Source organism: Gavia stellata, chromosome 21 (genome assembly GCF_030936135.1).
Source record: "Gavia stellata isolate bGavSte3 chromosome 21, bGavSte3.hap2, whole genome shotgun sequence".
Lineage (NCBI taxonomy): Eukaryota > Metazoa > Chordata > Aves > Gaviiformes > Gaviidae > Gavia > Gavia stellata.
In genome coordinates this window covers 11,965,126-11,979,549 of record NC_082614.1, presented here as the reverse complement: position 1 = coordinate 11,979,549, position 14,424 = coordinate 11,965,126, and the positions used below count along the sequence as shown (strand labels likewise).

General features: G+C 40.7%; 1 protein-coding gene across 1 annotated transcript in view; it reads left to right on the top strand.

The window, feature by feature from the left end:
* The window catches only part of TMEM132B (transmembrane protein 132B), a 253,799-nt gene that overhangs the window by 208,222 nt on the left and 31,153 nt on the right, over positions 1-14,424 (top strand). The window contains exon 5 of the mRNA XM_059827764.1: positions 1,041-1,184. Coding sequence (XP_059683747.1) covers positions 1,041-1,184 — 144 coding nt within the window. The remainder of the gene's footprint in view (positions 1-1,040; positions 1,185-14,424) is intronic.

Here is a 14,424-nt window from a genome sequence, read left to right as displayed (position 1 = left end):
TTCTAGTAATGGAATTTAAAGTTAGATTAGTTGGAAGCAACTTATTTTTTTCCAACTGGCAAGCAATTAGTTTTATGGAAGTTGAAAAATGAGAAGCGGATTGATTCAAAGCAGTATTTCCTATTGTGGCCTTTTCGAGAAGGCCAAACTGAATCTCTACGAATGCACAGATTGTTCCTTGCCCCGTGTGTCTGTCAAGTTTTGGGCCTGCAGTAAGCACTGCTTAAGCAGAGACAAGCTGCTCTGTAGGCCTTTGGAGGCTGTTCCCCTCCAGTCTGCATACCTGCTTACGCAAGGCAGGGACCTCTGTAGCAACTCATTTGGAGTAATTAATCAAACTGCAGCCATACTGAGACACAGAGGAAGGCTGTGTTAATGGAGTCATTAGAGTGCCAGCACTGTGAATTCATCAGGATTAGAGACAAATGTGGTAAAACATCTCTAGGTGGGATTTTGATGGGGAAACATTAAAAAAATTGTATATGGATGTCATGCTTAGTTTGTAATACCCTACCTCATGCATAGTTTTTCTCATCATGTATTTATGTCCTGAAAAGGGAAAATGGTCAACTTGCAACACTGTTAGCTGGAACAGTAAGGAAGAAATGCTGTTATTGTAATGCTTGATAATCACCTCCCAAATCACTGGCCTGATTTGGGGCAAAGGGGTGGGAAGAGTCGCTGACACCCTCTGGAGATCGTACCCGAATAGCGCTGTGGTTCTTCCAAGCTGCAGATGTGCCTTCGCACGTAATTGTGTTACAGATTTAATTGCCCCAGCAGCCAAATCTGTAAATGGGCCTAAAAAGAGTAAATTCATATGTTTGTCAAAACCAAAACTTGATGGTCCAGATGCAGCTTCTGGCTTAGAAAGTTGTTAAACCGTTGACTGCAGGGAGCTCGAAGGGTGTGTGCAAGGAAGGGTTGCACTGCTCCCCCGTCCCTGTCAGAGGCAGGGCTTTGGTTCATCAGTCTGCGGCATTCTCATGGTTCTATGCTTCTCTAACACCCATCCCTCATTTGTGCGTATGTGCATACAGGACACGGAAGTCCTTAACACGGCCATTCTGACGGGCAAAACGGTGTCTGTTCCAGTCAAGGTTGTTGCCGTGCAGGAGGATGGGTCTGTGGTCGATGTTTCGGACTCCACTGAGTGCAAATCAGCTGATGAAGACGTCATAAAGGTAAGGCACCCACATGAGGTGGAGACCAGAGTTTTTACCCTTTTTTCCTCCACCACCACTGTACTGGGACCTAGCTCACATTCAGGATTTTACATGGTCCAGTCATTTTACAGTCATGGCTGTTTCTGCAGTGGCAGGTTGTTTCCACTGTGTGATCAGGAGAGAGGTTGTCGGAAGTTACGCAGGGCTAGCACGTTTCCATAGACTGATGTGGATCCATTTGTGCTGTTGTGTTCCATATGGTGTGGCAGAAGAGGGCCAGGGATGCTGAAAGAGCAGTCCTAGCCTTTCTTCGCTGGCCAGCCAGTGCTGATGAGAAAGAACGTGTTGTCTGATACATCCCACTTGGGTAAAGTCAACTCCCCACCCAGGGATCTTTGTTCTCATGTGGCTTTTCTGCATCCATGATTTAATAGGAATAATGCAGTATATTGTAACAGTGTACGACAAGGTTTCCTACGTGCTTCTGACTGCATGACCTGCTTTCCAGTCAGGCATTTCTTATAAGTAAAGATACTGAATTCTACCAAAATCTGGAGGAGCATGACAGAGAATAGAAAATAACAACCATATTGCAAATATTCTTAAAACAAGAGCTGGGAGCTTTTAAACAATGTTGTGGTTTGCTTTTTTAAAAATAACGTATTCAACTGGTTCTCCTTCCCTGACATTGAGATGAAAATAGCATTAATGTGACTTTATCAAGACATTGGCTGTATGACTTCTGACACCGTTGCGTGGCTTTCAGCTTTTGGCTCATTATTATTTTTAGGCATAAAAGAGGTACTTTTGAATATCTTTAATAGATTTATTTGTTTTATTATGTGGTTTGGGGCTGTTTTTTTGTATTATTTATGAGTTTCTTAGGGTAGTCCTAGAAAGATAGTTCCTTTGTCTAAATTCCAGGAAAGTTCTGTATATTATATATAAATGCTATAAAAATAGGGTAGTATAGTCATTCTTTTTGCATATAGTAATCCTGTAACCTGCTCATTATAAACTCTCTCTGTAGTTTTCATGAAACAAGTTCCTCCTCATATTCTAGCCATCAATTGGGTCATGTGTGAATGTATTCCATACCTGAGCAAGTGTTTGTTTTCTTCAGAGTGCATTTGAAACTCACATCCTATACCTGTGTACTTTTAACCTATTATTATAACCTCTTTATAGATAAAACTGCAAAGGTCCTAATAGGTAGCTTATACTTTGTCAGATAAATTTGCATGTTCTTTGGCTGGCTAAAGAATTGCAAACAGCAACGCTATTTATTTTGAAGATGATATGCTGGAACAAAAAAATCACCCTATTTTTGACAACTCTGAATAAGCTTGTTACCAATTTTTGGAATAAATTGCTTCCTTTAATACAAACAAAATTTCATTACATTTTAGGTCCAACAACAAAGAAATTCCTTTGCAATTAAAGATCTTACAGAGCAACTGTACATTTTGTAGATACTTCCTCTTTCTGAGACCTATAGGTAGGTGAAAGATGACATCCATTTGATCCTAGGTAGCTATAGGAAAGGCAAGATGGGTTTGGGCAAAAGCCTTAGTCGGGCAACCTCTACTTGCTTCCAACTTTTTTCACTAAGATTTAGCTCCATTTAAGATGAAGGCAAATCATTCATAAATAAGATTCAAGTTATTGGGCAGAGGCATGTGTGCCATTGTATCCTCAGAGAAGTTGATAGCTTGGGGGGCTTAGTTATACAATAACGATGCCTAGCAGTTTTCAGACCTCAAAGCATTTTGGAAAGGACATCAGCATAATGTTCCCTTTTCATGAAAGTGACTGCGCCAATGTTTAGCCTCAGCCAGTGATGGAATAGGTCTCTTGAGTCTCTAGCCTGTGCTCTAGCTTCTATATTTTCCCTTATATATCAGATGGGGAAAGAAAAAAAATCAGATTTTCTTTTTCTGGAAACCAAATTTCCTTGAAAGTCCTTACCAGAAAGAACATGAATGAATATCTTTGTTTATAACTAACTTAATTGTCAAAGCAACAGACTATCTTGCTACTTTTTTTGCTGTGTACCATACAGCTATTATCTGATTAGTGGCTATTATTTATCAGTTGATAAATATAAACAACAAATTGTTCATATTATAAACTCAATCACCAAGTTATATATCATCAACATATTGCCGATACTGTCTTTTCTTTGCACTTCGGAAAACCAGATCCGGGTCTAAAAGATGGTGTATGTGGACTCTTGTTTCTATTAATTGAGTTTCTAGTATTTTTAGGACTTGTGTAAGTTAGAGAATACTGGACTGAACCAGATAGGAGAAGGTTAGGAAAAAGTCTCCCATTTCTCCTCCACTCATAAAATTAGTATCTGCAGACGTTAGGGAGATGTTGCATTGCAAAACACTGCCTGTTTAAAGTCCATTTAGTTCAATCAGCAGTTGTCCATATGGATATCCTGTCAAAGCTGGGCATGAAGTTAGTTGTTCTGGTTCCCAAATTTAAAAGGTCCACTGAAGCTGGCAACTAAATAAGGCTTGACAGGACCTCTGTGAACAGAGACAAGTTTTCCAGTTGAAGTTGTGGATTTATACACTTCAAGAAAGCAAAGCTCTCACCCTTTGACCATCTTCCTTTTTTGCTTTTTCAAAATGGGTTGTATATCTAGGTGGAATTAGACCTGCTCCAAAGCACCTTCAAGCTCATGAGTGTCCTCCCATTCCTTTCAGTGATCTGGATAGAGCAGACCAAAACACAGGCCAAAATTCTGCACAGGTTTTACATGATTTGCACTATAATTCCCCTTTTTTTTCGTAGTGACTAAGTTGGTATAAATCAGGTCTTCATTTCACTGCTCTGTGAAATTATTTGGGTATCAAATCACTGACAGAAAAGAATGCCTCTGGGACTCTTTCCCAGATCTGGTACCTGACTCTCTAATATATTGACTAATGAACAAAACCAAGAGGTCTGAGTGTGGTCTTCACTTGAGTTCATCTTGCCTCACCCTGGTGATATAAAATGGGAGTAATGTTATTTTTGTAAAAACTGCAGAATCCTTCTAATGAATTTCAGTCACAAATTACTGAGAGGTGCTCTCAGACTGAATGCTGTTCAGGCATAATTTTTTAACCAGAAATATATGTATTGGTTGCAAGATTGAATGATATTTAGCTGAGTTAAAATTTCCCTTTGCAAGCCCCTTTGGTAAAGTCAATATTGACTGCTTCCAAATTTGTGTTGCCTTTTCTATGTAGGTCATACTGCTAAACCGTCTAATAAGAGTTATCAGGCGTTTTGGATGTAATTGCCTAATCTTAAGCTTCTTTTCACTGTTAATTCTGCCTTTATTGTTTCTTTGTAATTGGAGAGATACTCATATTCTTTTGGGCAGAACAGAGACTGTTGCATTCTCAACCTTTTATTTCTGTTTAATAGCTAATGATTTAATAGACAATTAATGAGACAATTCTTTGATTGCTGCTGTAACACCATTATTTTCAATTAAGACACAATGAATTGAAGCTAGTTTAAATAAAAACAGACTTTGGCCCAGGCTATTATCTATTTATACAAAACGTGCTTATCCAGGCAGCTACCAAGATACCACGTTGATATAAATACTACTCAGAGATGGTCAAATAGATAGATGATATACAAGTGATTTATTTGTAGGCAAGAGATGTGAATCTTTCCTATTCAAAGCCATATATTCCCTCAGCCTAACGGCTTAATAGCTTCCCAGCAAGAGAATATTTCAGTCCCCATTTTTCAAAGCCTAGATAATTAGTGGTAAATATGAAGGAACGCAACCTAGTACTTTTTGACCTTGCGTTTTCCGCCCTTAGCGGGACTTGATCCTCAAAGGAATCTCACAGGTAAACTTGCTCAGTTCAACTACAATCCCTGGTCCCTACAATTGCTGGTCCCTACAGTTGGACATAGGTCGTAATACTGACCAACCATTTTAACTTGAACTGGCTACCCTCTAAAATATTTTCATGGAAACAGGACTGTAAGTCAGTGAAACTCTTACGCTTATTCCATTATTGAAAAGGAACATTTAATGCTGTTGTCATTTGAGGGAAAAGATTGGCTTTATGATTAAGGCACTGAAATGCTTCTCAGCATTAATTTCCATATCTCTTGCTGATTTCCTGTGTGACTGTGGGTAAATCACTCATTCCCTTTGGGATCTCGCTTCCTTATCTGCAAACAAGCTGGAGAAATATATCTGTTTCCCAGCCTCAGACTGCCTTATGTAGTTTCTGAAGGTACTGTTGACTCTGGACAAAATCCTTATCTCCACTAGAGTTTCATTAACTTCAGTGGTCTTCTGCCATGGACTCACTTGAAGGACTTCTCTCTGTGTCACGCTTTTCCTTCAAACCACAGCTAAATAGGGTTGTGAAGCTGAAAAGAAAGAAGTGGTGGAAACTTGATAAAATTTATGCACAAATTATTCAGCTACTCTGGTGATGGGATGGTGGGCAATATACTGAGAGAGAAAGGAGCTGTAGGCATGGTGGGATGAACCTTTCTATATGTATGCTGAACCATGGGGCCTCGGTCTTCACAGGTAGGGAAAAAAAGCCTTGAAGAAAAAAATGAAAGCAGTTGTACCATGGCAAGGACCTCCTTTGCTCATCCATCCTGTCAGTTTGAAGTTTTGCTGCAGTTTTGCTGGCCTGTTACAGTGGGTTTCACTTGCTCCCCACTGGCCTTTAAGCCATAGTTAGAGGGAAATAAAAGTTAGACCAACATCAGTGATGGAGGGAACACCTTGGGATGGTTGTATTACAGAGGGAAGTCTAACCTGAGGGGCTTTGGCACAGTCAATCTTTACAGCTGCTTAGAAGCTCCAAGCAAGGTCCATGCACTCCTTTTTCCTCCCTGTAAAAACGCCTTTGAAAGCCTCAACTGTAATAATTTCACATGAAGAGAAGTTCTGAAAACATTGTAGTTATGTGGTAGACATAAACATCACCCACAAAGCAGCATCAAGTGAGGAAATTATAATGAGGACAGCTTCTTAGTCCAAATGTTTATCTCAGTAGTGTACAAATGAAAGGGAGACAGCTGCCCAATTAATTCATTCTTAGATTAGTCATATTTTCATGTCCTTTGCGAGTTACGCAGAAATTGACTGGTGGTTCAAATTAATCTCTGCAGTAATTCAAACGGCTTCCATGGATTTACACCATGGACTAATTCAGCCTAATTTTTTTGTAACAGAAAGGGCCCTTAATTGAACAGAAGGGAGTCAGAGGGCCTCATCCTGCCCATTTCTGCCCACATGTAAAGTGCAGTAGAAACAGGCTCAATGTGCCCAGGCAGAGGCATACATTAAGAACAGTTGTGCTTCAATAATACACCATGAACTCTGCCTGTGCGAGAATGTACTTTTCTTGTTAGCTTTCTAGAGGAAAGCACTTCAATGAATTATTTTTCACCTTTTCATAATTTCCTGTCTAATTATAATGAAAGTAAAATTCAAACCATTCCTACCCCCTACTTTTCTAACACAAACCTTATCTTGAACTCTCCATAATTAATGTTAAAACAATAGAAGACCTAATTTTCCTAGCAGCAGCCAGCTAAGCTATATCTAATGTGCAGTAAAAATAGTGTGAGAAAGGCAGGAAAGGCAATAGCTGAAATAGCTTGAATCTGAAAAAGGTTCTTCCCTCTTCCAGACAAAAAGCAGCTGAGTGACTGAGGACCTTATTCAACAACTCTGGGCACAGTGATCTCTAACCCCAGCACAGTAACTGCTACAAGGAACCATGTGGAAAAAAAATCTAGGGAAAGGGAGGAATACTGCAGTTCTCCAATTTAGATGATACTAAATTTTTGGGGACAATTCCTTGCTGCAGACTCACAGCACATTCTTAAGACAATTTACAGAAAGAAGCGCATGCCTGGAGTTGTTAAATACAACTATTTATGCAGGAGCTCTGGAAACAAAGCCAGAGCTTGTAATTTGCAGGTTCTGCAGCTGCTTCACCATTAAAGTATGTGATCAAGAATGTAATGTGCTTGTACACAAAGTGGAGCTAACCTTATTTCTCCATCTATCATATTTTTGAGTACCTATGACTACATTACCTAAGAGCTTTATTTTGTGGTCACTCGCGCAGAAATTAGCTCACTCTGGGAGTCCAAACTCTTTCTGGAAGCAGTGAAAATACTCTCTACTTGTTTATATGATGGATTTACTTTGGTGTCAGTTGGTTTATTACACAATTCATTTTGAACTAGATCTTATTTTTTAAGTGATTTTTTTCTTCAGTGCTACTGAATGCTTCAAGATTGACAGCCCTGGAGGCTTAACCACTCCGTCTTGCCCCGGAACAGGGGACAGGTCGGGGCTGCGGCAGGCAGCTGTTCAACTAGAAAAGCTTTTGAAGTGCGAATGTTTAATTTGGTGAGTCCGTCTCCCTGTCCATGCTGTCCTTTTAATCTCACCTGATTAGTGCCAGTGAGTCTGTATCATCAGCTCCATGAAATCAGCTGTTAACAACCTCAAGTCACTGTCAGCTTCATCTCCATCCGTCTTTGGGAGCTGGGAGGTAACGGATGCTGTAGTCCGTTACAAAGCCCCTGAAATAATGACTCCCCTGATGCCTGGCAGAGGCAAGAGGTTTACAGCAGTGAAGCATTCCTCAGCTGAACAGAAGGATTACTTAGGAGGTGAGGATCCTGCCTGCGACTGAGGAGTTCTGGTTTACCTCTCTGCTTTACTCCAGACCTCCTCTGTGAAGCTGCTGGTCTCCATCCCAGTAGTGCCATGGTGATAATAAGGATACTTCTGGCCCAGTAGGATTTATTGGCAAGAATCCTGTTGAAGACTGTGCATCTTGTCTTTTGTACCTGTAGACAGGTATGCCTAAGTTAGAGCAATAATTAAATATCATTGAGCTGCTTGCAATTCATCAAACTTACAAATTAGAGCTTCTTAGGATTTCTAGTTATTTTGGCCAAAACCCCCACCCCCTTTGCCCCCATACAAAGTTCATCTTTATGAGTCGTAAGAGATAGGCAGGAGAGTACGGCAGATCTCTCTACAATATGTCGACTGTTCAATTAAGGCTTTTGCTTTTTGTTGAAATATCAGAGGTTCTGACATTCAGGTCACCAGATTCTGCTAATTACTTTTCTAGCTAGACAAAGTATGATCAGAAAAGAGTAACATAGCCACTTACTGTATATTAAAGATTTATCTTAAAACCCACTCTTGTTACACAGCAACAGGTTGAAATCTATGTTGTGTTATGATTGTGCCAAGCTAAAACTTTGGGTCTAGAATCATATTTGCACACAAAACAGCTCCATGTATAGCAATAACGATGCCAATGAGGCAATCTCACAAAATCACATATTGAAGAATTAATATTCTGTACACAGTACACATTGTACAGCAAAATATATGTGTGTATCTTCCTGAAGCTATTTTTAAACACACACAGTCTTCAAAGCCAGCTTGAGAAAACAGTGTTTTGTCTGGGAGAGGCTCTGTTAAGAACAGACCATGCCGACATGTGCAATTACACAGATTTCGGCAGAGATGCTTATGGTGTCTTCCAAGGGACCAGCTGCTGCTTCAGAGGAAGAAAACAATTCTATGGCTTAGCATTTGGCTGCTCCGAGAGCAGAAATGCAAAGGGCATGGATCCCAGTCCTGGGAAACAATCATTAGCCTGAACTGCGATATTGCTTAGGATAAACTCTGAATATTTTATACTAAGAGATGCACAGAGTAAACAACACAGTCCAGGCTCAACAAAAGCAAATGCAGCAATAAGTAGCTGTTGTCGGGAGAAAATGACAAACTTGTGGAGGCTTTTTCTCCAAGTTCTGTAGGAAATTAACTCTGCTTTATAAACTTTAATGCAGCTGGCCATTTAAATATTTTAATTGTGGATGCGTGAACCTCATGGATTCTGACGCTTTTATACCTCTTGAACTATCATTCTGGCTGGGCAAATTAATTCAGACTCCCATCGTCATCAACACCCCTGGGGCCAAAACGTGCTCTCGGCTGAAGTCATGCAACTGTGTGAAAGGCATTGGAGTGACAGAGGTTTTCCAGAGGGCAAAATTTGCTCCGTGTGAAAGTTAAAATAGCCATTAGCTGTCAGCTACGGGATGAGAAAAAAAGTCTTTGTCTTCTGCCCTCTTCACTGATGTGATAGTTGAGAGAAGTGAGACTGGGCAGCAAGTGATGCTTTCTGGATGGCATAGCATCCCATTTTAAGTAAGCAATAGTGTTTTGGGCACCAAAAATGTACATTAAAATGTACATACAATGCTGAATCTTTCAAACCCAACACAGGCTTTATTTCCAGAGAACTCTGTGCTGAGGCAGCTTGGCAGTGATCGGCACGCTCAGCAACCAAACCTTTGCATTCCCCTGGCTCTGTGGGTCACGGTCGGATTTTGAATGCAGCTTGAGTATGTTTTTGTGGTTTAACTTATCCGCATCTGTGTTTTAGTAATGTGTTCTGAGATGCATTCCCTTGAGATACATAATTGGAGTTGAGGATGGAGATGATGAGGCTGACACGCCACCGTCATTTTGAAGTGCAGTTAATTTATTTGCCATAAAAAGCACCTACCATTAACAGTAACCAGCTCCCTTTCTCCTCTGTGGTAGAAGGCATTTTTGTTCTTGCTATGTTTTTAATTATTAATATTTTTGCATTCTCATGATACAGAATTGGAAATCAGAATGAAAACTATTTTGATTTCCTTCATAGGAACAGCAACACAAGGAGAAATAACACGCAGTTAGGCAGATCTGTACCTTTGTACATCAGGATTGGGGTGTATCTGGGATTTTCAGGGGAACAGGGAAAATCAAGCCTTAAAGAATAATAGTTAAATGCTGGATTAATGAATTGGACAACTTACTAAATAGGGATGCAAGAACAAAGTGAAGTTATAAATGGTATTTCTTTTTGCATTTGTATGAAGTACAGGGAATGGAAGATACGCATTTGGGTGTGACTTTTCTCTTCTTTCAGTTGTGTTACGCATTCTAGTGAGAGTGCCCGTCGGCTTCAGTAGGAACAGTGGCTTTGGGGTTAAATAAATGGCAGGATTTAGCATTTTGGTTTGTGTTGTGGATTCTTAAGGTCTGATTTGTGCTAATGTCACTGTACCGAAACATTCACTCCTACATCAAAGACTTCCTTTAATTGCTAGAGAGGTAAAGAGTTGCTTTTGTGAGTCGAGTCAGGCTGTTGGAGCATGGTCCGGGTATATCTTTAAAAAATCAAAAGTGTCAAGCAGTGATTAAAACTTTAAAGTTTGCATTTGTTCAATAGGAAACAGAAACTAAATCCATCAGCTCTACATTTTACAGCTTCTGAATGGGGCAGATTTGGAATTCTGTGTCGCTCAGCTGGGGAATTAAGCAGCTTTCCACTGAATTCAATGTGAAAATGAATCACTGTTTTGTTAATATTAGATTGTTTAATTTTCCTCCTTTGACGAATTTCTCCTGAGGAAAAGCACTGGAAGTGCTCCGTGATTCTAGAACAAATAAGCACATTGCTTGTGTGTTTCTGTTAAAGTAGTCAGTGGTCAAACAGCTACCAGTGTTGGCACTGATAACACCATCTCCAGTCTGTGCCTGGGAGACAAACAGGAGCTTCAGTCACCTTGGTACTTCCTTTCCAGAGAGCTGGTCAATATTTTTATTTTACATTTGGTACAGATTTATTCACACCTCTATGGCAAAAACTTGATTTTGTTTAAAAAGTATGGCACTTTAGATTCAAAAGCAAACATACAGTACAAAACCAGATTCCCTCAGCAAACTGTGAGGCAATAAAATACTGGTGCATACAAGGCCATAGGTATAGATACATATATGTATAGAAATTAATAGATGCATGGGGGGGCATATAAACACCCTTCTCATATATATACAGACAGACATGGTAACTGCGGTCAGTAGACATATAAAACAAAGTCTTTGCTTGAAAGAGTTTACAGCAGAGTCTAATCCTGCTCTGACATTCTTTTGCATCCTCTACACCCACCTCTTTCTTTACCACATTTTTAAAATACAGCCTCCAATAGGCATTTTTACAAACAGGGTTTCTTCTGTCATTCCACAGGCAGCACAATGAATCCCACCACCCCTGTTGCTTTAATCTGCCATGGCCTCTGGAGCTATGGAAAGGATGGGCTCCACGCCAGGCTGGGCAGGTGACCGCTGTCTCATCGGTGGTCTGAAACGGGGGTGCAACTGCTGGGGACCCGCTCTGCTTTCAAAACGTGCCCAGAGAAAAGGTCTCCGGCAGTGACGGACAGGTTCGCTGGGTGACACATCCAGGTGGGAGACGTCGTGAGACCCAGCGTTTGTAATTAGCACGGGGAGGCATGGTGTCCAGAGGAGTGACTGATGCGTGTGGGTGGTTTGGCTCAATGGGAGGCAGGCTGCGTAAACACAACCAGTGCTTTTAGAAGTGAACTGCTCTGCTTTGGTTCATCCCCTCAAAACGGGCTAGTCAGAGCTTGCAGGTATGCTCTGACCAGTGAATGAGTAACACTGCAAAGATAGCAAAGTTGGACAGATCTATGATTTATATACATGTAGGTACCCCTGTGTATAAAATCTGTGTGACATACTTTACAGATATTATAATGCTCACTCCTGTTCTGGTTTTGCTCCCATAATAATTGTGCAAATAGCTGTATTTACTGAGTGAGAGTAAGGACTACTTGTATGAGAAGCATTGCAGGATATGGCCTTTCAACAGTGTAAAAACACGTTTTAGCAGCATGTAGTCAGCAGCTAATGAACTCTGCAGCTCCTTCAAAGGGAATTCCAGCCTGCTCCTGCTAGAGAGCACTTGTGATGTCCTACGGGCTGAGCAACACAGTCCTGCGCTGGGCTGGAGAATAAAACCTCCCTTAAACATGAGCCCAGATCCAAAATCTGTCATGAGTCAGAGAAAAGGATGTACTGTAATAAACAGGGGAATAATGAGCAGAGATCATGAACTCTTGCAAGTGTCGAGAAAAGGCTGTAAAATGCATGTATACTTCATTGAAGAAGATTAGGGCGTTTATTTGAGTTCCATGCATTTATTATTTGTGGAGTGCTGACAATGTACTCAACCCTGTATAAAAGTGGTGTGGACACAGTGCCTACCCTACACATCTCACAGCTGAACAACAGTTACACGGGGCTTGCTACAATACAGACATTCTGGGAGGTAATCCTTTATTGAGTTACTTGTACAAATATCCAGTGCAGCTTAGCAGTGAGGAGGGGAATGACATTACCCAGGGAACGGAGAATGGAGATTGCCCAGCAGGAATGCCAGCAAGGGGGAGTTCTTTGTTTGAGATGCGTTGTCAGAAATGATAAGTTCCTAGCAGGAAGTGCTATCTCCTATTTATATGCTTTATTTATTTGCTCTTTTCCAATTGCTGCTTCTGAGATTACTGTTTGGATTTATTTTGCAACCCCTCTCCAATGACTCTCAGGTTTTCTTCTGAAAATGTAAGAGAAAATCCTTAAGATACGCCGTTATTCTTAGATCTCTTACACTCAACGTTATCCACTGCAGAGCAAAATTAATGTATGCCCTTCCTTATTGTTTTCCTTCGTAATTCATTTCTTTCCATAGAGGCTCAGCAAGCGCCAATTTTCCAAGCGAGTTTTTAATCGCCTGAGCCCAGCATGATTACCGTCTTCCAATCTAGTTGCCATTTGATGCAATCAGTATTTCAGAATACAATGATTTTTTTTTTCCCCCCCAAACTGAATGCTAAATGGCCAGCTGATAACACTCGGCTGCAAAGAAATATGAAATACTGATAGCTCTGTGTGAAAGGGTATAACCTTTGATCGTGAGGTCTTCCCCAGCCAAGTGCATGAAGGTGATGTGAAATGGTTTCGTAAGATGGGGCACAAAGAAATTTATTATTCCGATGCTAAGAGCATAGGCTGGGGAGGCGGAGAGGGAGGGAAGGAGAAGACGGGAACGCGGCGTGCTGAAGTATTTCTCACTGCTGGAATGTTTGCTCTGAAAGGGCCTTTCAAGAGTACATGTTGCCAGGGGAGATTTTCTTTCCACATCTTTTATTGCCGCCCCACAAATAAAAGATTTCAATACACCAGTACTGGAAAACTGCAGACTTAAGTAGTCCTTGCTATGCAGAAGCTGTAGACTTTTAGATTTCCTCAACCTGTAGTGAGTTTAGCATGAGAGATTATCAGCATAAAATGAGAAATCCTTCCTTGGAGTAAATCCTTCATTGCTGTGTTTTTAAGCACATTTTGTGCGCTATAAATGCCAAGCAAACATTTGCAAAATTACTGAGTGAAGATCAGGACCTGAATAGCATAAGTGAGGACAAAGTAACACTCAAGCAAATAAAGGGTGGAAGGGAAACAGCGGCTGCAAATACAGGGCTGCATTATGCTTAGAGCAGACTGCCAGACTTGTGTCTCTCCTCCTTACAGCCCACCCTGCAACACGTCCTGTGTTAGCCTCCTCCTGCAGAGGTCCAGGGATGGCTTTTCGTCTCTTTATGCATCTTAACACTGTGAGAAAACCACATGGGTGCAGCTGGATCCTAAATAATTGCACTTAACCATGGTGGGATGGGGAAGATCCAGCCAGTACCATTACAGTGAAGAGCTGAGATACTGGGAGGCTTCACTTTTGTGCTATTTGTTTAATAGAGCAAATGTCCACAATGTATGGATGTTTTCCAGAATTCTCTGTAGATATCATGCAACTATAACTATTTAAGTTACAGCTTGTTTGTTTTTTACAATGTTGTTGGGGAGTATGGTTGTCTAAAGTCTAGTAGACAGCCATTTGCTAAGACCTTCTGTTCTTAGCAAACTTGACAATGTGGCTTGTTTAATCGCCTTATGTTATTATTGATATTTTCATCTTGTGTAACTAATTTTGCTGAGGAAAAAAATATTATTGCCAACTTTGATCTCCTTAATTCTTATAAGAAAATGCCTCCAGCTTCAGCCCATTTGAAGAATACACAGATGGTTTTGTACAGGAGCATGACTCCTTGGAGAAGGTTGCTGACGTTGTGTGAATGTCCGTGGATCAGGATGGGAAGGGATCCTATTTAGTGAGACTGAAGAGATTTTGAAGGTGGCTGCTGCTGCCTGTCTTTCAAATAATTATTTTTCTGTCTGTCACTGGGAGTTCAGAAGGAGCTGCAGCAAGCTCAGGGAAAAGCCTGAGGTACCTGAAAATGAAGGTGATTCTAAATAAAG